Raw genomic sequence first — 24,259 nt, 5'->3', positions numbered from 1 at the left:
GCGCCACTTCCCGTTAACCCCTGCAGGCCGCCGGTGTTCTGTTACTATGGCAACGGAGGCTGGTTAGCTCGCACACGCACCTGAAGTTACAGTTTTTATATTAGCTGGACGGATATTTGTCCATACTAAGGATTAAACATATTAAAAGTCTTCACTGGAAAAACACCCTTTAAACGGTGAGTCAGAATATAGAACACATTATATTTATTTAGTTTATCCACCAGCTAACATTAGCCACACCGGTCCTGTTTCCCGTTAGCATGTTGTAGCCATTAGCTGATGTTTTCTCACAGGAACCGGGATGAGGACGATACGTTCGGCCGGCGGCCGGGAGGAAGCCGTGGCGGCGAGGAGGAGCGAATCCGCGGACGCTCAGGGCATCGACAGCCTGGTCAGCCCCGCAGCGCTGGCGCTGTTCGGACGGGTCGACGTGATCCGCCTCCTGTAAGAACCACGGCCTGAAGGAGAATTTGGCTGGTTATATATATTTATATTTATATTTATGGCTTTAAATACTGTGTCATCAGTTAATAGAATTAACAATATATGAATTATTTACTCTGTAAATAACTTATAAATAATTATAAAAAAATAATAATAAAAAAATAATAATTTATAATTAAACAATTATAAAAAAATAATAATTTATAATTAAATAATTATAAATATACACGAAAGTATACAAGAAGCACAGAAACATGTGTGTAATAATAATAATAATAATAATAATAATAATAATAATACAAACAGTTCTTATTGTTCATGATTCAGTTTCTGATTATATTTCTTACAGTGTGCTTTTCTGTTTTAGATTATTTTAACTATACACTGATAGAAGTGGTAGAGTTATATAATCATACATACATGCGTGTCACCTGTTATTTTTAGACTTTCCTAAGACTGAATATTTATTTATATAATTGGTCCTTTCATGTTCTTTACCTCGTGTGCCTCACGCTGGCTTTAGTTAGTCAGGTTCCTACCTGTGGTTCATGGTGTGACAACATTTCTGAAGTCAAATAATTTGGAGAGTATTAGCTGCAGTCGCTGTAGGAACGGCCCTCGTCGGGCCACATGCAGGGTGTCTTTGTGTAAAAACGTCTCCGAGCTTTGCTGTCGTGTCTTCTGGACCTCTCAGGGAGAAAGCCAACCTGGCTGTGACTCTGGACACTGAGAAGGACGACATCCTGGCTCACGCTTCCTTCTTCGATCACCCTGCTGGAGACTTGGTGGATCCGGCTCGCTGGGAACCTTTCCTGCAGAAACACTTCAGCGTTGAAGGCTGCACGGTGTGTATCAGGTGTTCCTTCTAATCATTAAACCACAGTGAAGTGGACAGACATTGGAGGAAGCTGCTTTAACTGTGCTTCCTCTGCAGCCTGTCAACACACTCTTCCTCCACCTCTTTGTGGCTCAGACAGATTTTGCAGCTGCCGGTGGAAAGATGATAATGAGGTATGAAAAATGAAACTGCACGCTGTCGAGATGTAACTGATGTCTGATTAGCTGCTTGTTTTCTTGATCATCACGATTCTCCTTACAGGGCGGTCTTTAGTGCCATTGCAGAGCTTGAATACGTCTGCTTGGTCGTCCCGAGCGCTGGTGATTTAGGTGAAAAGTCATGAAATATAACGTTTACTGTCTGTGCTTCATTTTGATGAGACTGAGCTTTGTGACTTGTGTGTCCAGAGCCGGCTCTGGCCGACATGTTTGAGCCGCTGCAGCGCCTGATGGTGCCGGGTCCTGAGTGCTCCGCCTTCATCTGCCACAGACGGGGGCACTGTCCACAGCTTCACGTCCGCCCAGCCAGGTGATCTCAGCCGATTCCTCCACACGTGCACCACCCATGAAAACAAAGAAGCTGTACAGTGTGATGATATTAATGTGAACATGTTGATGTGTGGGTTATGTTACTCCTGCTTCTGTATCTCTCAGGGTTGAGGATGTTGATGACATCATACCCATATTTGAAGACAGGACGGAGCTAGCGTCCATCATGGAGCAGCAGTACTTCCTGGCGGAGCTCATTGAGAATCAGAGCGAGGACCTTCTGTGTGCTGTCTGTGAGGTGTGTTTCCGCTCGGAGCCTTTTCTCACAGATAAACTGTGACTATGCCACTGAAACAATGCAGACAGTCTGATTCAGTCGCTTCTGTTCGGCCGCTCGGCTCTAAAAATGTAACGCGGGCCGGCTGAGGACGCGTTGACTGACTGTCAGAAACCCCGCTGGGGTTCGTTCCCTCGGGACCTGGGAGACGACAGATCTCCGCTCCCCTCCCCGCAAGTGACATGTGTTCACGGCGGCATGTGGCAGATACGAGCTGATACTTGGCCAAGACATGCTCTCACTGAACATATTGTGTCCAGACATCTGAAGCATTTTGGGCTTTTTGTCTGATTATGTTCAGCGCTCAGAGAACAAACAATCCAACATTGTCCCAAAGGGTTTGGCTGCTGATTCTCTGCACGCTGGAGTCCTCGGGAGCTGCAGAATGTGGACTTTAAACCTTTTATTGTCCTGCGTTATGACTGTTAATATCTGTTTGTAAGACGTATCCATAGTTTTTAAAATCACCTTCTTCAAGATGTCACACGTGGTTCTGCTTGCTGAGGTAGAAGATGTGATGCAGAGCTACAGAAATATTATTAAAGAGGCTCCTGTACAGAAGGTCTGTGAATCAGAGGGTCGACCCGAGCTCTGCTGGAGCCTGCAGGGCTGCTGACGAGCAGCAGTAACATGTGAGCGTGTGTTTCCTCCACAGATTGATGGAGTCATTGTTGGCTTCCTCAGCGGTAGTGCTGACGAGGATCTGAAGCTCCTCCGTGACAACTTTGAGCTGAGCGAGTTTGAATGTTTGTACAAAGTGCAGCCGCAGAACCACCAGGAACCCGCAGCTCTGAGCAGAGACCACCAGGAACCCGCAGCTCCGAGCAGAGACCACCAGGAACCTGCTGCTCCGAGCAGAGACCACCAGGAACCCGCAGCTCCGAGCAGAGACCACCAGGAACCCGCTGCTCCGAGCAGAGACCACCAGGAACTGACTCGGCAACGGGTACACAGTTCAACAACTCACACACCTCAGAGAGACATTTTAAGACATCATATCTGTGGATGCTGTCATTCATCCAGGTCTTAGTCATTTCCAAGCGTTTAAATCGAAGCAACTGGACTCAAGGATTGTTTTTTGAAGACGTTTCGCCGCTCGAGTTGCCTCGATTTAAGCTCTTGGATATTTTAAAACATCATTCACACATTTATAGGATGAGCCACTTTTGTACAAAACAAAAACATAATGAACAGTTGGTGACAGAAGCATCCACCTGTTCTTCTACAAACCCCCTCTGTGTCTGAAGGAGGTTAAACCTGTGGCACAAAGCTGTTTGCTGCAAATCAAAGTCAACCCTGGCCCAGTAAAACAGGTGGATCACTCTGCAGAAGGTCAACATGAGTGTAATGTGAATCGTAAACGTGACATTTCTGCTGCGGCTCAGAAAGAGAGCAGCGTGCACATGGTTGCAATCTGCAGATCCTCCACTAGATGTCACTGAATCCACCTGTCTGGTCCTTTAAATATTCAAAAACAGTTCATTATAATAATTATAATTCTGGAAAACGTGACATGCAGTGTTGTGTTGGCTTTACCCTCCAATGTAAATGTAAGGCTGTCATGACTTTGAATGCTGCTCTGACCTCATGTCGGTCTTTGTTGTCTGTTGCTTTCATCTCAGCGGGAGGAGAAACGAAACACTTTCTGTGTTCAGCTCTTTGTGATCGACAAGGATTATGAAATGAGGTACGTTACACACTCTTCATTCACGGACACGTTCCTTCAGCATGAACACACACACTGTGTCTGACTCACAGGTTCTCACTACAAATGTGTCCTCGTGATTGTGAGCAGCTGTAAAACGTAGTAAAACTTTTGAAAGAGATCCTGAATGTGCCCGTGGGGATGAATAAAGCATCTCTATCTGTAGAAGGGTTTGAGCGAAGAGTCACAGACACAAAAAATAATTCTATAACATATTGTCTTAAATTCTTACAAATGATTATTTACATGTGAAAGGAAAAATTTGACAAAAACCTTATTTCTATAAAATCTGGACAGCATGAAGGAGCGGGAGCGACATTCTGAAGGCTTCCATGTTTCTCGTTAAAATATTTTTCTCACTTCGGAGGCAGCACGGTGGCAGCCGTCCAGAGCTGCATCAGTCATATGCTGCGTTGGAGCAGGGAGAGTGACTGTTAGTTGGCTCCCGCTGAGCGCCTCTCACCACCGCCTCACCTCCCAGCTGTTACTGAATATGGAGTCGCGTTGCTTCCCGCCGAGAGTGAGCACGTTATTAATGAGAGCTGCGCTTAAAGTGACAAGAGAGTTGAAGGCGAGAAGTTGAGCTGGAAGCGGCGGGCGCGCTGGCGGGCCAGTGGTTCCACCACAGCGATCAGCCACTTGGCACAGACGCAGACTTTCACTTCTTCTTTCTCTCTTCCAGATCCGTGGACTTTATTCCATACATATTCAGACGCTTCCCCGTGAGTACCATCCAAACACTTTGACTGTGTGGGGAGAGTTCAAATATACACTCCTGTGTCCAAGGAATGACCGAACACGCAACAATTACATCAGATTAAAAATCTGTTGAATGTAATGTAGAAAGAAGGAGGAGGGACTGAAACTGACGGGACGCTGAAGTCAGACCTCAGACCTGACTGATGTCTCAGACCCCTCAGGTCTTTGTTCTGGCAGTTTGACAGTAGAGGAGAGGGTGTGACGAGAAGCTTTTTAACTAGTTAGTTTAAGGCCCCGTTCACACTGGAGAAAGTTAATCTGGATATGTTCAGACCTATTTTTAAATCTAGCTATCACACACGTGTGTCCGTGCTTAATCCGGCTTGTTTGTTGTCCTCCAAACCACTAGGTGGCGCCTCATAATATACAGAGTCCATTCAGGCTGCGGTAGGACTGCGTGTGCACATGCGTTGTGCGTTTTTTTTTTTTTGTCCCAGTGTGAGCGGGGTTTAAGTCTTCCTTTAATCACTGCTATGTGAAGTCATGTCAAGCATGTTTTTTATGACTTCACATGGTTAAATGAAGGGTAGAGAGACAGGAAGTTTACTGCAGCCTTCAGGCCAGCAGACCCCCGAATTCTATCCAGTGTAGAGTCGTCAAGAGCTGAACAAGACAAAGGCACAGAGCAGCCTGAAACATCCTATAGACAAACTCTACAAACACAAATGTAACTCTGAACATCACGGTGTTGTCTGAGATAATATAAGTAAGAAACTAAAGCTCACCTCCAATAAGAATGTGTTTTAACCCTTTATCTGCCTCCTGTGATCTCTGCGTTGTCCCTGTCTCTCAGCACCTGGACATCTGCATCATCAGGGTGCTGACTGCGTCCCCCGAGCTCCCCTTATCACAGCACTTCATCAGGGTGCCGCCACGCCCCACCCGCTCCCTGCCCCATGAACTTTACATCTTTCACCGAGCTGGATTCAGGTGGGTTAAAGACAGAGGCAGATAACAGCAAGTACAGAACCACACGCTGGTCAGCGAGTATCTGGATCATAAAAAACCAATGGATATTTACAGGCGGTACACGCTGACAAAGATGCTGCATCCAAAATGTCAACATCAAACTACTTACTTGGTCTTGAAAAATCTGTAAAGTTATTATCTGTTAATCATTGTCCCAGCAATGCTGACCGCGACCACAAGGGGTCTACAAATCCTGTGAGAAGCAGTAAAAATAGTCTTCAGAGAGCAGCGCTCCTCTCAGTTTGAGGGTTAAATGTGTGTGTGTCCTTGCAGGAGTGTGGACGTGAGGCCGGCGGTGTCTGCAGACCGGCCCGCTGTCTCCGCACTGCTGAGGGATCTGAGCCTGGGAGAGTCCCTGCTGCAGGACCTGGACAGCTTCTACAAGACCTGCGCTGATGTGGTCAGTCAACACACAGATAAAGTTAAATGTTAAAAACAGGCACACTAACACATAAGTGCTACGCTAATGTAGCACTGCTGTGCCAGGAGCAAGGAGAAAACCTCCAGTTTTAACAGTTAAAATCTGATGTTTTGGCCGCTCTTCTTTTTCCTTTAATTTTAAAACACGACGATGATTATTTTGGACCATCAAGTGTGCCTGGAGCTGGTCTGATGATTGTCTTGGAATAACGAGGAATATCGCACGTATGCCAGGGAACAGATTGGTGAGAATTCAGCTGAACGGATTTTCCTCTCTGACTGACACCCCAGCTGTCACCGCCGCAGCTCCAAAACTGATAATTACTTCTCAAATGAGAATGCAGCCACTTCATGTGTATTCATGGCACTGGACTCAGCCAGTGCAAGAGAAAGTGCTCGTGCTCAGTTCAGCACACACACACACACACAGGTTTCCATGTTTCAGGTTTTTTTTTTTTCATGCTTCTTAGGACGCGGTGTCGCTGCAGGCCTTCATCGCTCAGGCGGGCGGTGAGGTTGTAGGAATAGTCATCATCAGAGACGAGCAGGTGAGCGTGACGTGTTTATTTTTATGATTTCAGCACAATGGAAACATGCAGAATGCTGAGAAACACAAATCAGGAAATACACAAAGAGGTCCCTGTCACATGATCAGTCAGCGTGGTCCCTTCGTCCACTGCAACAAGTCACGCTTCTCTGTGGAAACAGCGCCATCATGGCTGCAAACAGAGAGAGCTCAGACATGTCTGTGTGCAGAATAACAGACAGAAATCAGAAGAAAATGCATAATTATCGATTATACGAAAATGAAAACACACATCTGTTCTCCTGTCAGGAGGCTGCAGCATCTGGGCGACACGCTTAGTGCAGAAGAGCATTTTCTTATATTCTGATGACATTACTGCAGAAAAGAGTCGTTTTGATATTTTCTGCTTTACGCACGATGCATTCAAAGACCTTGTACAAAGTCAGACAAATCACACTTGTTTTTGTTTAAAGTTTAATTTTAGTTGTTGTTTAAATGAACCAATGGTGAGAGAACTCAGCTCTCCTCTGTTTTAATGAACATGACACGATCCTGTCTCTGTCAGGACATCGAGTACGTCCGTGCAAACTACAACATCGAGAACTTCATCTATTTCAGCCACCATCGCTACGACGAGCATGCTCAGATCCTCCACTCGGTCCTCAGGCCCTCCTTCCAGCACTTCAGCAGGCACGTGTTTAAGGAGGTCCTTCGGCTGGCTCACAGATCCTGCCTGTACCACCGGGTCTATCCCCCCTACCACAGCCAGGAGGTGAGTGCACAGGGACCCCTCAGGGCCTCGCTGGCCCCTCATCATCAGGCCCCTTCCAGCCTGTATGCATGTCCGCTCAGATACATGCTGTCATTAGTGTAATGAGCCTCAGTCTGCACGCTGCAAGAAATATCCTTCAAGACAAGTCGGATCATGTGAGGGAGTGATTGTTCACTGTTAACCTCCAAGAACTTCATGTTTCCTCCTGTTATCATTTATACATCTTCTATTTCTGTTGTTGTTGTTCCTGTTCCATAGAGAAAAATTATTTTAGCCCCATTTACCCTCCTCATAGGCCCCGTTCACACTGGAGAAAGTTATCCAGCTAGAGCAGGATTGTATCTGGATAGTCTTTAAGCTGGATACGTTCAGACCTAATTTCAAATCTCACACGTGTGTCCGCGCTCAATCCGGCGTAATCCGGCTTGTTTGTTGTCCTCCAAACCACTAGGTGGCGCCTCGTAATATACAGAGTCCGTTCAGGCTGCGGTAGGACCGCGTGTGCACATGCATCGTGTGTGTTTTTTGTCCAGTGTCGCTCGTTCTTTTCTTTTTTTTTCCGGTTCTAAAAGCAGTTTATTCCTTTGAAGCCCTGCTGAAAATAAACTCGGGGCAAAGCTGTCGTAGTTCGATGGTTGTTTACATACGGCTTTTGTACGTGACCCGGACACTGTCCCCGTAAACCGGAAGTATCACGTCGCTAGCTGGATTCGCTAGCTACATTTGCGTTCAGACCTGAGCCAGATATGTACCAAACCGGCTAGATCCACCTCCGAATCTGGATATAGCCGGATTCACGGTGTTCACACTCAGAAAAATCAGGATATATCCAGATATGGCCCGAATCCCGCTCAAGCTGGATTGATTTCCCCAGTGAACGGGGTCATAGAGGACTAGGACTGTCTCACACACCATCAGTACACCGACATGAACAGGAAGTAAACAGACACCTGCCACCAGATCAATACATAACTTCCACGAGAGCAGTCACTGAGCACGGACATGCTGCCGGAGACAGACGCACACAGGTGGTTTTCAGGGACTGAAATGTCCACCTCATGGACGGGCTGTTAAAAGTGTGTCTAAAGTGTGTTTGTACAATGACCAAAATAATGGCGTCAAAGCTTTTAGTTTAAAGTTTAAACGCTGCTCATGTGAGTCTGAGAGGCTGTGTTGTGTGATTGTAAGGTTTTTATTAGTGTAACTCAGATGTTACAGTGTGTGTGAGTCGACCAGAGTCGGGTCATTTTTTGCAGCGCAGGCTGCCGTCCTGGGGATCGGGGGCAGCAGGTGTTGACACTGCTGCCAGCTCCACCTCTCCACACCATAATAAGACATTTCCTCGACGTGTAGAGGCCTCCACTTCCTCTGCTAATTACCTTCCACAAGCAGGCGCCAGATTGGAAGATGATGATGTGCAAATAGAATAATGGCAGAAGATAAGCAGAGAATTAGCTGTGGGTGAAGCACCGGGTGATGTAAACCTTGCATCATCTAACCTCTTCACCAGAGCTCATTATCACTGTGCAGCCCTCCAGTTGCCCCCTTGAGCCCCCAAACTGAAGCTGTTAACCCTCAGAGGGGATTGTCTCTCTGAGCTGACTTTGCCCTCTTCCTCTGCACTCAGAATTCCTGCGTCCACCATCTGGAGTTTATCCTCAACTGTGCCGTCCCCGTGCGCCCACGACGCCAGATCATCTACCCGCTGGAGGAGCTCGGCGTCAACGGCCCGTCCAGGCGGCTCACAGAGGACCAGGTGGGCACGGCAGCAGCTGCTTGACAGGAAGCAGCTTGCCAGAGAATGTAGATGGGCTGATGGAAGGGAGCGCCGCAGGCTTTCAGAGTGGCCACTAGGCGGAGCTGTTTCAACAGGGAAGGGCTGGTGGTTCACACAGTGTAGATATGGAAGGAGAACTACGAAAGGCTCAGTATGATGGAATGAGCACTGACAGGCTGTAGTCTGTTTGACATGGTCTGCTGTGCACACATTAGTACAGACATCCTACAGTTAACCCCTCCACTCCTGGGCCTGACATGCTGTCCCTAAACAAACAGTTGGGTCTGTAGTTCAGTCTACAGGGCTCAGTTAAACATCCTCCAAAAATACAGTGTTTGCACCAACAACATTTTTTGAAAAACAAAAGATTCAGCACTGCTCCGCACCACCAGGAGGCCATGAGCGAATCACATGTCATCACCAGTCACATGACAAAAATCAGAGAGCATCTGTCTGCAGGCGTTTTCAGGATATCCCCTGACCCATTATCAAAACCAGGTCGGTCCATCGGGTCGCTGTGGTAGCAGGGGTCCGTCTTCCTCCAGCCGCCTGCAGAGGGCTCTAGCTTCTCTGTTTCTCTGTTTGGAGAACCTTCCACAGTTTTCTGATCTGATCTGTGACGGTCAGACCACCTGTTGTAGGACTGTATTTGGTCTGGATAGACATGGATTCTGGATGGATGTAGACCTCTGAAGATCTAATTTAAACAATGTCCCCCTGGGATTAATAACGTATTTCTGATTCTGATCTTAGCTGTGGTCACTCTGATGCTGTCCTCTCCTTCTACACGGATACAGATATTTACCTGGAGGCTGTTTGTTCTAAGCTTTGAATTTTAAAATGTAAAAGAGCAAAGTTAAAATTAGACCTCTCTCCTGCTGAGAACAGCACCTGAGACGTTCGTGTGTCTTTGAACTCGTCACGATTCACATGAAGTCAGAGGCTGTTTTTGGAGCAGCTGTTGTACCAGTTTAATAAGAAGTGGTGAAAAAGAGGCAGATGAATAATCTCTGTTTACATTCTACCGTGAGTCATGTTCTGGCCTTCCATCTTCACGGCTGGCTGATCTTAGCGTGGCTGTGATTCATTTTAACCCACTCCAAATATTTACCACGGCGCTCTTTAGAGCTGTGCTGTCACCGTGTAAACTCACGTGTTCATCTCACTCCATCACACACACACACACCTTCTCCTGGGTAACGCCGTGCAGATAAGAGCTTTGTCTCGGCCTCCCCGCTGATGCCGGGGCCTCGGGATGATTAATCAAATTTAAAGCACCTGTTCCCTCTCTGTCGGTGTGGGATCGTGTTGCACCGTCGTGGTCATTGTGGGAGAAGGTGAGGCGCCTCCAGCCCGATAAGAGCTGCAGCACCTGCTCCACCTCACATGCAGATGAGGCGGAGGCTTTGTTCATCTGATTACCCCGCCTGCTCAGTTCCTGCAGCATTCAGATAGATGCATGTAGGCATTTAATTTGCCCACACGTGGTAACAAATGCAGGGTTCGTACATAGAAAGTGATGCTCAGCTTCAATAAATGTCAAAGCCTTGAATCTACAGGCTGAAAACGATCAGTTATCTGATCAGTTTCAGTTTGGATAGCAGGGTCTCTGTGCTCCAGAGCATTCTGTGTTTGGTCAACTTTACAATACATAAAATATTTTTTGACTGCTTTTGTAAATAATAGTATAAATAATAGTATAATAACCACAGGCTCCTTTATTTCCTGCCACAGTGTGTGTGTGTGTGTGTGTGTGTGTGTGTGTGTGTGTGTGTGTGTGTGTGTGTGTGTGACAGATGTCGAGCACACAGGCCCTCGTGGAAATTATTTGAATATCACACAAAGGTTAATTCCACCCTTGGGTTTTTTTCCACTCAGCGCTGTTTCCATCCAACAAGGTGCATTGTGGGGCCAATCTGCCTAATTATAGAAAATGAAGGAGACATTAGCCGCCTCAGATCTCAGAGACAGGGCCACAGACGATCAGCGGCGGAGGAATTGGGGAAATTAGAAAGGGCGTGTTTGGCTAATTCCTGCAGGACGCTTTTGTAATTATTGCATGAAAGTGTTTTCTAACTGCCAGGTCGCACATTTGATCCTTTCCATCCTGCCCGAGTCCCGAGCCGCTCTCAGCGTTTGTTGAGCTCAGGATTCTACATCATCATTATCACATGAATAAAAACAGCAGAACGCACAAAAATATCCAGCTGCTACAGACGACATGGATTATTAATTATTGATTAGTAGTTGATTTATGTAAAGCTACGTTTTTTAAATAGGGCTGCACAAGACCTTAATATCACTCTTATAATGGGATATCACCTCTTGGCCAATCAGATGACGTCAGATACCGGACGCTCAGTGTTACTCACTGTGTCTCCAGGTGTGTCTGCAGCATGGAGGGTTTTAAAGCTTCTGTCTCCTGCTGAGCTCAGCATTAATAACAGTTTGTTGAATGGCTTCACATCATTTATTGTGAATTGCCTGTGAAATACTCTGAAGTCTCCACTTCAGCTGTGTGTGATTGTTTTGAGCGTCAGAGCTTCTTCTCTCATCTCTCGGTTTCATTTCCAGCAAGAAAACTGTAAAAACAGTTCAGGACGTTCTGATTATGAAGGACTTCAAACCTTTTAGTATTCCTAATTCCTTTCACTCTGTTTATCTGTCCATGTGTCTACAGTGTGTTCCAAATATGAATGTATTCTTAGAGACAGTACAGATGATGATGGATCTCTGTGAAAGCAGGTCCTGCCTCATCCAGTTAAAGGCAGGGGAGGAGGTTTTAAAGCTCAGTGAGAGTCAGCCAGATTTAAAGTAAACACACGCCCCTTTCTCTCGGAGCTCACCCTGAAGCCACGCCTCCAACCACATGGACGCACATCACCTGAAGACGAGCTGTGGTCTGTGACTTCGGCCATCATGCACGTACCTCTCTGGTGCACAGAGCAGGAAGAGAGTGACAACCAGCCAATACTCCTACAGGGTCCACCCGGAGGATTGATGATGTTTTTATGTTTTATAGCTTCAGATGAGTCATATTCTTCGTTTTAATGAGAAACTGTCGAACTGGTTGCTATCGGATTGTAAAGAGAAGTTACACTAATTTAACACAAAGTGCATCAGAAGGAAATCTCCTACCTTTAACGTTATTTGGACAACATGCAAAAACTCATTCCCTAAAAACGTATATAACCACTGAGCCTCTGTCTGTTGCCGCCAGGCGCCGTTTGCCCTCTGCCTCATCAGCAGGAAGTTGACCATGGAACCAAAGGTGGCCGTTAATGCCAGGATTGTGGTGGTGGGGGCGTCGGACGCCGGGCTGTCCTTCCTGGAGGTGCTTTGTTTCTGGTGAGTCTCTGCTGGATGTTCAGTACACGGCTGTTAGCTCGTATGAAAGTGTTTCTCCTCAGATTATCTGTCACCAGTGAAAAGTTGCTCAGACCCTTGTTAAGCGCAGCACACAAAGCTTCCACCATCTGTGAGTCCTGTTTGTACCTTCATCATCTCCAAGTTTCCACCAAGGACTCACACAGGACACACACACACACACACACACTCTTCTTCTATGGTAAACTGTCTGAGATGTTCTCTTTCAGTTAGTTTGTGGTTAATATTAAAGCCTGATGTGCTGAATAGATCATTTTATTCTACCACACACACAGTGAATCCCACTGACGGCTGTTTACTGTCTGAACAAAGGCTACATGCTAACAAGTGGCTACATGGGACTACAGACGAGGTCATTAAAGCTCCTCCAGGTGTTTGTGCTGTAGCAGAGGTCAGAGCGGTGAACCTGGTGGAGCTGATGGTGTGGTCATGTGACCGTGCTGTAGCTGGTTGATAGCGTAGCATTAGCTTTTAGCTTCTGGTGATCATATTTAGGCTTCAAACATCATGAAGTGGAGTTCATTACTGAAGGTGATCCTGCTGAACTACACAGTGAGGATCAGAGACTTTTGCTCTCTGGATGGACAGACCAGACGCTGCACTGACCCACTACACCGTCTAGTGGTTCAAAATGGTATTACACCGCAGTACAATAAAATGGCTGGATGGTTAGCATGTTGTCATGATTAGTATCAATGCAGCACAATGTTTCTTCAGTCTGAGAACTTTGGGTCTGGCCCGCGGGCCGTGCTTTGCCCAGGTCTGGTCTGGACTGTGGGTTCCGACACCTAAGTGGGAGTTTTTCCTTTATTTAAGATTCTGATTCAACCATGTCTCATGTCCTGAGAATCACAGAAGAAGAACTTGCTGAGAAAATGCTGTGTGAGTGAAGGAGAGTGTGCCTGCAGCAGTCAGAGGGAGGGTCATTGTTATCTGTAAGTGCCAGTGAACAGATTCACACTAACTGTGGTTACAACACAAAAGATCCTCCCATGAAGAGGCCCGAGGTGATGCAGGAGCTTCAATAGACATCCCGAAGCTGCTGTGATGAAAAGTATCATGTCTGTCACAGAAGACCCTGAACCCAGGAGGAGCTGCCCCTCTTTCATTCCTTTATCGCTTTTCATTCCAGGAATCCAGCCTCTGAAAATGTCACTTGACTCCGGGTCGTCATCTGAACGTGTTTGCCTTCGTCCGTCGCTTTGTGAGATTAACCGTTCCGGCAAATAATAAGCGCGGGGCTGCTGAATCGTAGCCGGCCGATAGCTGCCAGGCAACCAGGGTGGTTGTTTTGTGCAGGAGCTGGTGATGCTGGCACGGCGGCGGTGCCGGGGCGGGCACATGCAGCTGTCTGAGGCCTGGCATTCAGCGAGGCCAGCGCTGGCCCCCTTTAATTAGCCACTCCACTGTTTCCCCCGTCAGGGATCTGCTGCAGCGATCTGTGTTTGCTGTCACTAATGAGTTGACTAATGAGGCAGTTAGTGTCCGCTCGGCTAATGGCGAGGCGTCGACGCATTCAGAGGGTGAAAGATGGGTCAGTTTCGGCCTGCTGGGGCCCCCCTTATCAGCCCTGCCCAAATGTGCGACCCCCTCCGCCCACAAACCCACCCCCTCCACCCCTTACACTGATTTCCTCGTGCTCAGTGAATCCAGCCCAGCAGCACCTCCAACCCCCCAAACTCCATTACAGGCTGGGACGGGGTCAGACAGATAAAGAGCTCTGCGGCGGCTCGGCCCTCTGCTCGCCGCGGTCAGGCTGCAGGGCCGCCGCCGCCGTCTGTCACCGGCTGATAACAGAACAAATCCAGAGCTGCTGATTCAGGCACATCCAGACACCAATAATGGGCCTTAATGCCTCGGTGCTGCCACATAAATCCATCCACAGATTAACAAGAAAGTTTGACCGCAGCCATTGTCTGATCTCTGTCCAGATTATAGAGCTGTGATTATGCTCATGTTCCTGATGACAACTAATGATTTTCCACGTGGTCCGACAGTCTAATCTATACATCTGATCAGACAGGAAATGAATCTGAAGAGTTGGCTGATTTGAGAAACCAGGAGTTCAGAAATTTTGGTTCAGAATGAAACAGATGGTGTCACAGAAAAAACTCCGCTGCAAAATAGTTTGAATGCAAGAAAGCTTCAATATTCATCATCAATATTCATCTTGCAGTGACCTGGAGCTCGTTCCTGTTTGGACTCAACATCAGAACATACGGTCCACTCCATTTGAATGAGGCTTTTCACTAGTTTTCTGTCTTTCACTGTGGTCCGATTAAACAGTCAGGGTGCCAAAAATCCTTTTTCAAGAGACGGGCGACTAGAGCATACTTAACCCTCGCATTCCCACATGACTGTAACCATGCTACATACCTATCATGAGAGGCATCCTGCTCGACAGGTCGTCTCCTGTCCACTCATTTTACTTTTTACACTTTTTACGCTCTGGAGATGTAAACACTCACACACAGCGTTGTGCGGTGCTACATTCACGGAGTAATATAACACAGTCCTCCTGTGAGAGCAATCAGTTTAGCAGCAGTGTTATTGGTGTCTGGTGCAGCCGATGTGTGCCGGTGGGCGTTAATTTAGCAGGAAGCAGAGATAAGAGCAGAGCAGGAGGTGATCAGAGCGCCGTGCGATAAGGCGGGACGCTGCAAGGTACACACTCCGCTATTCAGCCAGCGCAGGAGCTGCCGTTATCAGCCGTGTAATGTCCTGCAGGCCGCAACAAAAGAGGCCATTTGCATCACAAGGGATGGGTTATATTGCCGACAGTAAACGCACAAGGGGTGGGGGTGTCCTGTTGAGGATTGAGGAACCACAGATGCAGGGTGGAGAACTTTCAAACCTGGATTCATCATCTGTGGTTTAGAAATAAAAAGGGTTCATGTTCTGAATATGAAGCAGCTGAAACCTGCAGTGATTTAACAGAAGAGCTTCTGAGTCTGAGGACAGAACCCTGAGTCCAGCAGAGTCCTGGAGATTCTGTTCTCCTCACACTCCAATAGAATGGAACTAGACTGCGATCAGCCTGTGGCAGAGATGCTCACAAGTCCGAGTCTCTGAGGGACTACGTCAGGAGATCAGAAGACAAAGTCCGGACTGACCGTTAGCTACTGTTAATTCACTAAAATAAAAAAAAACACTTCCAAAAAGACCTCCAGAAGGCGCCTTCAGTGCTCAGACCTGGGCTCACGTGGAGGCTGCATGTAGCAGACATGCCGCTCTGTGAGCAGCTCACAGAGCGGTGGAAAAAGCACTCTGCTGCTGTGTATTCACTGTTGTTTGTTCTCTCACAGCCCTCACCTGAGGTTCAACAACCTGACCCTCATTTCAACTCACGGTTTCCCCGGCGACTACAACCACGAGGACGGCGGATTTCTGTCTACAAGGTGAGCAGATTGAACAGCAGACAGAGGAATGAGCACATGTTGTGGCTTCTTTCACTTCCTGAGGAAATCTGCTGTATTCATTCATCAGTAAAGGTGCAGATTCTAGTATCAGTGTGTACAGCACGTCCAGATACTGCAGTCTGCATGTCTGATCATATAGCTGCGAGTCAACAGACTCTTTCAAATATCTCTTTTATTTATTACACATACTGAAGAATATCACTGCTCCCTGAGGCTTGGTGGTGTTGGTGAAATGGTGCTAATGCTAATGCTAACATTCTCAAATGGAGTCCACGTTAACATTTCTCCTCCCTGCAGCCATGCATACAGCAGCAGAGACCTGGCTCAGACCCCGGTGTCGGCCTGCATCAGGGTGGTCACGGGAAAGATGGTGGGCATCAACAGGAAGTCCAAATACGTCCTGATGTGTGGTGGTGAGAAGGTGACCTACGAACACCTCGTCCTCTGCACGGGCCTGCAGTACCAGGTGTGTCAGACGGTCCACAGAACTGCTTCTGACCGGTTTCTGTGGTGAACTGTCCCTTTAAATGAGTCCGTGTGATGCTGCAGGTCCCGTGTCCCACCGGCGTGGACCTCAGCCAGCCCGTCACAAACAGCCAGCTGCAGCCTGAGTCCTCTCGGCGCAGATACAGCGGGCCCGTCCCCTCCAACCTCTTCACCCTCAATGACCTCCACGACTGCGCGGCTGCTCGCCGCTGGCTCTGCGCCAACTTTTTGGAGCTGGAGGGTAAGTGAACCCCTCCCCCCCCCAACACACGCAGCACCCAAAATTAATCTGTAGTAGTATGTCATTACTGAGCCAGTCATCGCTGAAGTGCCCCAGTATAATTAGCAGCTAATTAGCTGCAGAGAAATCTTTCATCTCGGTGAATCAGGTCGGCCTCTTCCATCCATTTTCCATTATCATATCACTTTCTGAGAGCCGGGCTTTTCAGAGCAGGGAAAATACACAGTGTCATTAAGCAAAATTAATCTGCTCTCTGAAGGAATTGTGCAGTGATCTAGACTGAGGCTTTTATACATACTAATTAGCTGATCCCAGTTATGAAGGAAAACCATTAATAAATGCAAATTGAGATGGCAGACTTCTGCAGATAGCATGTTTATTTCCATATTTTAATAATAACAGCAAAGAGAACACAGGAAGTGTATGCAAATGTCAGAGTGCAGTCACACAAAATATTTTATTTTATCCACCACACATTTCATGGGAAAGAAACTTTCTGTGCAGTTTGTGCTTCCTCACGCTGATGTGACTGTTTAAAGAGCTGCTGCTTCAAAAGCAAAGCAGAGCAGGAGCGGGAGCTTCATCTGAGCTGGAGGTCGCAGACGGACCGGGTCCGAGCGAGACGGGGTCCGAACGTTCAGCACCACGGACAGAGCCCGGAGCGGCCTGTAAAGGCCTGGAGCTTCATGATGTCACAGCAGACCTGTTGATCTGAGCTGAAACAAACCATCTGCTGTAATTTAATGAATGAGGGGTGTAGTCACACACAGAGACTCCACCGTTATTTATGAGAACATGGATTCGTGCCATACAACTGTGTCTTAGACTGTTTGGTTAGCAGTATCGGCTTGTTAGCTAGATTTCAACCAGACTCTGGTTCCAAGGATGGTGAAAAACTGAACGCAGAGGCTTAAAAAAAGCAAATAATGGAATGTGAATTTAAAGAAAACCTTTATTCTAATCTCTCAAACATGAGTGATATTTGATGATGGAATGCTTGCAGATCATTAACCTTCCCACCGTTAGATAGATACTTTATCGATGGACTGAAGTTCAGGTGTATATCTGTGGACGCTCTGATTCATCCAGGTCATAGTCATTTCCAAGAGTTTAAATCGAGGCAGCTGGACTCAAGGACTGTTTTTTAAAAACATTTTTTAAACCATTATTAAAAATACAATCCTCGAGTCCTTGATTTAAACTCTTGGGGGAAAAATCAGGTGTCATTTAATCAGAATTCCTTTATTTAGTGGGAAATTCTTTAAAGTTATGTGTCAGAAGTGGGATTCGAACCCACGCCTCCATTCGGAGACCAGAAGTCCCGTCTCTGTGGAAGGAGATTTTCCTTGAGTCTGGCGCCTTAGACCGCTCGGCCATCCTGACACTACAACAGCTAGAAAGCAGACACCAGGGCACTGCTGGGATTTGAACCCGATTCTCCTGTTTACAAGACAGACGCTCTGACCGACTAAACCTCGGCGCCTTGGTAACAGCTGTGGGGACATTTCTTGTACACACTGATTCCAAATTTTTCTAAAATCAGTAATGACCATTTGCTCTTGGTTTAAAAGGGATTTTCTGTCGTTCTAAGTGTTTTAAAACACAGAGACTGACCCTGTGTCAGGTGTCACACACACCTCTGGAATGACGGCTGCTTTCTTAAGGTTTAATCCTGTCAGAGACGGATGAGGAGCTCCGTCACTGTACAGGAGTGTGTATGAGTGTGAGATGTGCAGAGGCTCCTCTCAGCTGAGGTGTGAGCATCAGAGGATGGACCCACACTTACATGGTCGCATGTCTCATTTGTCTTCATGCATGTTTGGGGCAGGGCCTCTTTCAGAAAAGCCTGAGCAGGATTCAGAAAGGGAAACATCTGTGTCATCATCAGCCTCTGCAGTGGGAATGAATATGTTAAGTTCATGGTCACCTCACTGAGAGGCAAAGATCTGCTGTGCTACAACCAGAAATAATCCCAACAAGAGCTCTGAAACTGAACCCACAAATTGATCTTTTTTAGTCTTTTAGACTTTTCAGCTAGCACCAATAACCGCTAAGCGTTGTGTCCACCGTGTGACTGTTGGGACCAAGCCCAAAAAATGGTCTTGTCTTAATCCCATGTTTTATTTTCATGTTTAATCTTTGTTTTCTGTCCCAGACTGTTCTCATGTTAATAAACTGGTCCGATTAATCCCTATCTTAATCTAGGTTTAATAATAATTTCTCTCTCATCCCAGTTTTCTGTCAGGATAATCCCAGGTTTTATCAGGTTTCATTCCATCTCTGTCACCTTTAATCCTGGGTCAGTCTCAGGTTTAATTCTAAATCTGTCTCGTATAATCCCAGGTTTCTTTCAGGATAATCCTTAGTTTGTGTGAGTCTGTCCGAGGTTTGCCCTCAGATTAGTGAACATGGAAAACATTCTACATGCTAACTGTGCATTTTAGCATTGTCACTGTTAGCATGTTAGCACGTTGACATTAGCAGCCAGTGCCTGCACATCATGCTAACTGTCCCTTACCTGCATCTTCTCAGATAACGCCGTCGTTTACGGGAACAGCCTTGACGTCTACACCACCGTAGAGACTTTGCTGAGTCTGGGAATCCGCGGATCTCGCATCCACCTGGTCCTCCCGCCTCCTGAGCCGTGCGCCTCCTGTTTCACAGACTCGGCCGTAGATCAGGCTGTGACGCGGGCCATGCAGAACGCCGAGGTCCACGTGCACCATAACTGCATCCTGGCCCAGATGAACAGCAGCGAACACTCGGACCTGCTCACATCAGCGTCATTCACCACCGACGCAGAGCCTCTCCATCTGCAGTGTGGAGTAAGTCAAAGTTTGTGGCGACTGAGATTCTGGAGGATTTCACCCAGCAGCATTATTAGATTTTACAAAAGGAAACGATATCCAAACAATGACATGTCAGCAGCCAAGGTGTCTGGTGGAGCTGGAACGGCTCGGCAGCCTGCGGCTGGTGGTTGGATGTAATTTTCCTCCTGGAAGCAAACTGTGTTTGTCAAGCACAGAATGATTTTGGTGTGTTTCCCATTTCTGTCGTTCTCATTGTCTCAGACAGAAGAGGATTCTGCTGTCCGCTGGTTTTCACATTTCACTCTCAGTATTTCATGTGCTGTGAGTCCAGAACATTAATAAATGTGGCAAATATCTCGAGACGCGTTCAGCGGGCTGGTAAAAGCCCACATTCACAGTGTTGAGGGTACGAGACACAACATGTAAAATAACTGAGATAAAGTTCTACAAATTCTACTTTTATTTCCTCATCATCTGAACTCCCCCGTAAAATCAAACAGCTGCAGCCTGTCCATACCAGATGCCTCAGGGTCAATCAATCCCCAGGTTGATCTGGCTCTTCTGCTTGTTGCTACACTGGCAGTGAAGAAACATCCTGAAGGGTGATGGTAACACGGTGAAAACTCGACTATGCTGGATTATATGAAATGTGCTGAAGCAGATGAAACAGATTTTATTCATTGTCTTTTTTTTCAGGTGTTCATCAATCTGTCCAACAAAGGAGTCGACTCCGACGCCTTCAGGAGCATCAACAAATCCTTCCTGGTCTTTGACAGCAGGCTGGTTATAAGCTCCGCCTTCCACACCAGCGATGAGGCCATTTACGGCGCCGGACCTCTCACCAAATTCTCTCGCCGCTACTACACGGATGAATGGTCGCACGCCAACTTCAACTCCAAGGAAGTGGGCCAGGAGCTGGCCGCCGCCATGCTGCCGCTTTTCGATCCGACGCTGCAGCCCGCAGAGGAGCCGCCGCCTGAAGTGGACCGCCTCGTTCCATTGTACAAACAGGCCAAGGTCCAAGGTCAGAGTTCCTGAAACCATTTGCTGTTCAGCTATTATGATTTATTTCATCGTTCTCAGTGTGTTTCTGCAAACCATAATCTTCAGCTTTTGTTGAAAGCAGCTGAAGAACTGCGGCGGTTCTTTTTATCGGAGGTTTGTCCTGATCACTGAATTCCTTCACATTGATCATCTGCTCTGTGATGCTACCGCTCCTTGCTGAATGTTCTCAGGGTTAGCGCAGCTCGATGCTCTCCTCGGCGTCCTTCTCTGCTCTGCCAGTATGTTTTCATTTTGCTTTTGTGAAGCAGTTTCCAATCTTTCACCCGCCCACCCACCGCCCATGTTATTGTGGCAGACACTCCAACCGCAGCATTGTGCGGCGGTGTATTCACACAGTCACCAAGGCCACTCCGCAGGTTACACACACACAGCAGCCACTCTGCTCGGCCCTCTCCGGCAGATGAAACACATGAACTTTTCAGGAGGATTTCGGTGTTCGGGGAGAGCACAGTTATCTGAGTTCATTGCCTCGCTTGTTGTTTTCTCCTGTGGGCGGATGCTAACGCTGTGTCGTGTTTCTGCCATCGTCCAGCTCTGGGAGCCTCATTCAATGGACATTTCTGCTGATAAGAAGCACATTGGTCTTTTTAATCTGCAATATTTTCACTGTGCAGCAGGGTGTCACATTTGTGTAGTCCAAACAGGAAGTTAGCATCTCTTATTACATAAAATAAATAAAGGTATTGATCCTCACTGTGTAGTTCAGCAGGATCATCTTCACTAATGAACTCCACTTCATGATGTTTGAAGCCTAAATATGATCACCAGAAGCTAAAAGCTAATGCTACGCTATCAACCAGACACACCTCAACAACAACACAGCTCAGGGCTCATGGATTCACACACGCAGCGTCTTATTCTCTTGAGTTCTGTCCCTTATTAACCCGTCGCATGTTTTTGCTTCCCCCTCAGGTGGGAAGCTTCCTGGAGGATTTCACTACCTGCATGTGACCAAACCCGCTGCCAGCCCGACGGGTGCTGCCGTTAAACAGGTGATTCTCAGCCTGTAGCAGGTTCATGTGCTTCATGAGCTGATTTGAACTGAACTGGTTGTAGCTGGATTAGAAGCGTCAGATTTCATGTGATGCTGCTGTTGATGTTCACACATTGTCCAGTATAATTATTTATAAGAGGCGAGGTTTATTTGATTTCAGTTCCACAGGATGTTCTACATGTTCAGCAGGGAGCCGATCATTTACTCCACCCTTATCTCAGCGCTGCTGTAAACATGACTGAGTCATACTGTTGCACTGGCTGACATGTTTATTACCTTGAACATGACCACCCACACACACAGCTCCTCACTCTGTGTCCAACATGTCCCCTGCTCTGAAAATAGTTCCAAACAATATAATTTTTCTTACAACACGCCCACTGACTCGTGTTTGTGCAGCTACAGGACAGAGGCATCGTGACGGGCCGGGCGGACACGGGGGACTACTTCTGTCTGCACCTCGACCGCTATGAACTGGTGGAGACGCTCACCTGTCTGTCCCTGAAGCCGCTTCCTGTCTCCAATTACCTGAGTCTGTACGGGAAGCACCAGCAGCTGCTGGGCCAGCTGTCCAGCCGCTACCCCCAGGGCCTGATCCAAGACCTGTACAGGTGAGTCACACAGTCACCATATGTCAGACATACGCAGGTGTTTTTAGCGACAGCAGTCCCCAGAAGAATGTAAAGGAAATGCCTCTGATTATATACTTAACATTATTAAGGTTGTTGTCTGTCTGTACAGCGGCCATTTAAAGGACCTTATGAGCACAGACCCAAATGTTTTTTGTGCATGTTCATTTCTGCTGTAAAGTGACTGACTCACTTTCCAAGGCCTGGGAGTATCGACCCTCGTAGTATGTTTTCCTGGTGTTTCCATGGTGACGAATCACGCACATTATTGGCTGTTCAAACGTATTCTAGGAAAAATGCCATAGTCATCAGCAGAAATTACAGGTCGTCCTGCTGCATCATACACAGCGGTGTAGGGAGGTTTTTATTATTCATCAGGAATACAGGAAGCAAACAAACACTGTGATTTCTCAACGAGACAGTTTCACTGATTTGATTTGATTTTCAGCATTGTTATGGTGTTGCTATTATTTTGTCCACCCCTGCAGTAGTATAATTTCATGTCAGCGTTGTGTTGAGCACGTGTTGCACAGCAGGTGGTCGTACAAACAGATGTTTACATCTGAGGGGACAGCACTGTCCACCGTGTCCCCTGACTGATGACTTCAGTCAGAATCACAGGGGACGAGTGGACGGCCGAGGTTCGGGCCTGCGCTGTCTTTTGTCTATTCTGTGTGTGTGTGTTTGCTGGTGTGACTTTGCAGTGTGTATGTGTGTGTGTGTGTGTGTGTCAAACAGCGGGTGACCTGCTTCTGAGGTTTCAACACAAATGACCCCCAGACATGAACGTCTATTGTCCCCCCCGCCTCCTAATCTGTTTATGCAGTGCCCCAATCTGTCTTTGTGGCCGAGACAAAGCCGAGCCTCGGCGCTGCGGAGGCCGGTTCCCCGTCACGCCGCTCGCTCAGCTGACTCGTAAAGTCATTGTGGAGGCTGACGGCGCATCAGGAGCCGTTAAAATAATTGATTGACCGTGTGGCGGCTGGGGGTCATTCAGGCCGCACAGTTAGAGCGGCTTCTGAGCCCTGAGCCGTTAAAGGGTCAGTGCAACATTTGCTCACATACTTGAGGTATAGTGAGGGGAAATATCCACACTGGGTCTTGTTAACATTTTGTTAAGGGAGCGCCTGAATGTTGTGAGGTCCAGCAGTCCTGTGCGTTCACCTGCTCAGCTCTGAATCAGGGTTTCTTTCTTTTATTGGCTCCATCTCAGGGTAAATCGTGCTCATAAAATAATCATTTTTTTATAGTTCTACCTTCTCTGCGTCAGAATGTGATGTATTTGCTTTAACTTTTTTATATAAACTTATTTAACTTCTATCATTTTTAATCATGAAGGTCTGAGTGTCCGTTGACTGATTTTTTATTGTTCTGTTACAGTTAAATAAAACGTTGAGTCCTGTGTCGGCAGTGAGATCAGGATCCTCCACGTCTTAATAACAGAATGTGTGTTGTAGTTTCTTCAGGCAGAGCTGGTGTTTGCCCATTTTCCACGACCGATTCTCCGACTTTGAGCGGGAGCTTCAGCAGATCACCTCCACCAAACCGAAGGTGTGCACCTCCATTTACATCCAGCTTTACTCTCTGACTCTGCAGCCTGTTTAAGTTCTGTGTTTATACCTGAGTACTGTGAAGTGTAGACCTGCTAGTCACTGGAGGACCTGTTCTGTTATCAGCCTGTAAAAGTCTCGTGTCTCTGCAGGACGATGAGTCGAGGCAGCAGATGATGACGGAGGACGTCCTCCCTCAGGACGGCCTTAGAGATGCAGAGAGACAGGCGGCTCTGAGGAGCAGCGCTGTGAAATATCTGACCTACAACCGGAACCTCCTGCCCATGTTCGCCTCGCCGGGACAGCTGTGACATCACCAAGAGCCCGGTACGTGTGTGTAAACACATACACACACTTTTGAGTCACAAACATCCCAGAACAGAAAAACAATAAAATGTGTGTTCATTTGAATATTTCAACATGATGTGAAGGCGTGTTTTAATCAGTCATGGTTAGCTTAGCTTCATCCTAAAACCACATTTCTGGTCAGGATGTGCTGAAAAGGACTGAAGATGTTTTTCATTATCACCACATTAACATGGTGATGCAGCACCTGGGTGTCAGGCTTAGTGCAGAACAGCATTTGTGTTGATGCTGAGCATCATTTTTTTTCATTTTGACAGAAACATGGCTATGATGTCAC

At 47.1% G+C, this 24,259-nt stretch overlaps 1 protein-coding gene and 1 non-coding gene across 2 annotated transcripts; one reads left to right on the top strand and one right to left on the bottom strand.

Annotated features, from left to right (window-relative positions):
- Positions 1-99: 99 nt before the first annotated feature.
- On the top strand, positions 100-23,937 carry cfap61 (cilia and flagella associated protein 61). Its single transcript, XM_028397968.1, has 25 exons — positions 100-176; positions 294-444; positions 1,139-1,289; positions 1,379-1,455; positions 1,544-1,611; positions 1,690-1,810; positions 1,936-2,068; positions 2,763-3,053; positions 3,730-3,794; positions 4,495-4,534; positions 5,365-5,501; positions 5,814-5,940; positions 6,431-6,508; positions 7,052-7,258; positions 8,886-9,014; positions 12,256-12,383; positions 15,728-15,820; positions 16,139-16,307; positions 16,391-16,568; positions 19,101-19,393; positions 20,075-20,402; positions 21,356-21,435; positions 21,837-22,048; positions 23,524-23,617; positions 23,769-23,937. Exons 2-25 carry the CDS (start codon positions 302-304, stop codon positions 23,925-23,927), a joined length of 3,501 nt encoding a protein of 1,166 aa, XP_028253769.1. The 5' UTR covers positions 100-176; positions 294-301; the 3' UTR covers positions 23,928-23,937.
- On the bottom strand, positions 17,841-17,951 carry trnal-caa (transfer RNA leucine (anticodon CAA)). The gene is made up of 2 exons: positions 17,914-17,951; positions 17,841-17,886 (listed from the first exon to the last, which is right to left on the bottom strand). It is a non-coding gene; the product is annotated as a tRNA-Leu (tRNA).
- Positions 23,938-24,259: the final 322 nt, after the last annotated feature.

The sequence above is a fragment of the Parambassis ranga genome, chromosome 24 (genome assembly GCF_900634625.1).
Source record: "Parambassis ranga chromosome 24, fParRan2.1, whole genome shotgun sequence".
NCBI lineage: Eukaryota > Metazoa > Chordata > Actinopteri > Ambassidae > Parambassis > Parambassis ranga.
Note: the sequence above shows the minus strand (reverse complement) of the source record. Positions and strands in the feature narration are given on the sequence as shown.

What these genes read in the sequence shown, in the direction of transcription:
- cfap61 (XM_028397968.1), top strand. Translation starts at nt 302, where the DNA reads ATGAGGACGATACGTTCGGCCGGCGGCCGGGAGGAAGCCGTGGCGGCG. An exon ending in GGCGGATTTCTGTCTACAAG is followed by an intron (nt 15,821 to 16,138) that starts GTGAGCAGATTG and finishes TCCTCCCTGCAG; the next exon opens with CCATGCATACAGCAGCAGAG. An exon ending in CGGGTGCTGCCGTTAAACAG is followed by an intron (nt 21,436 to 21,836) that starts GTGATTCTCAGC and finishes GTGTTTGTGCAG; the next exon opens with CTACAGGACAGAGGCATCGT.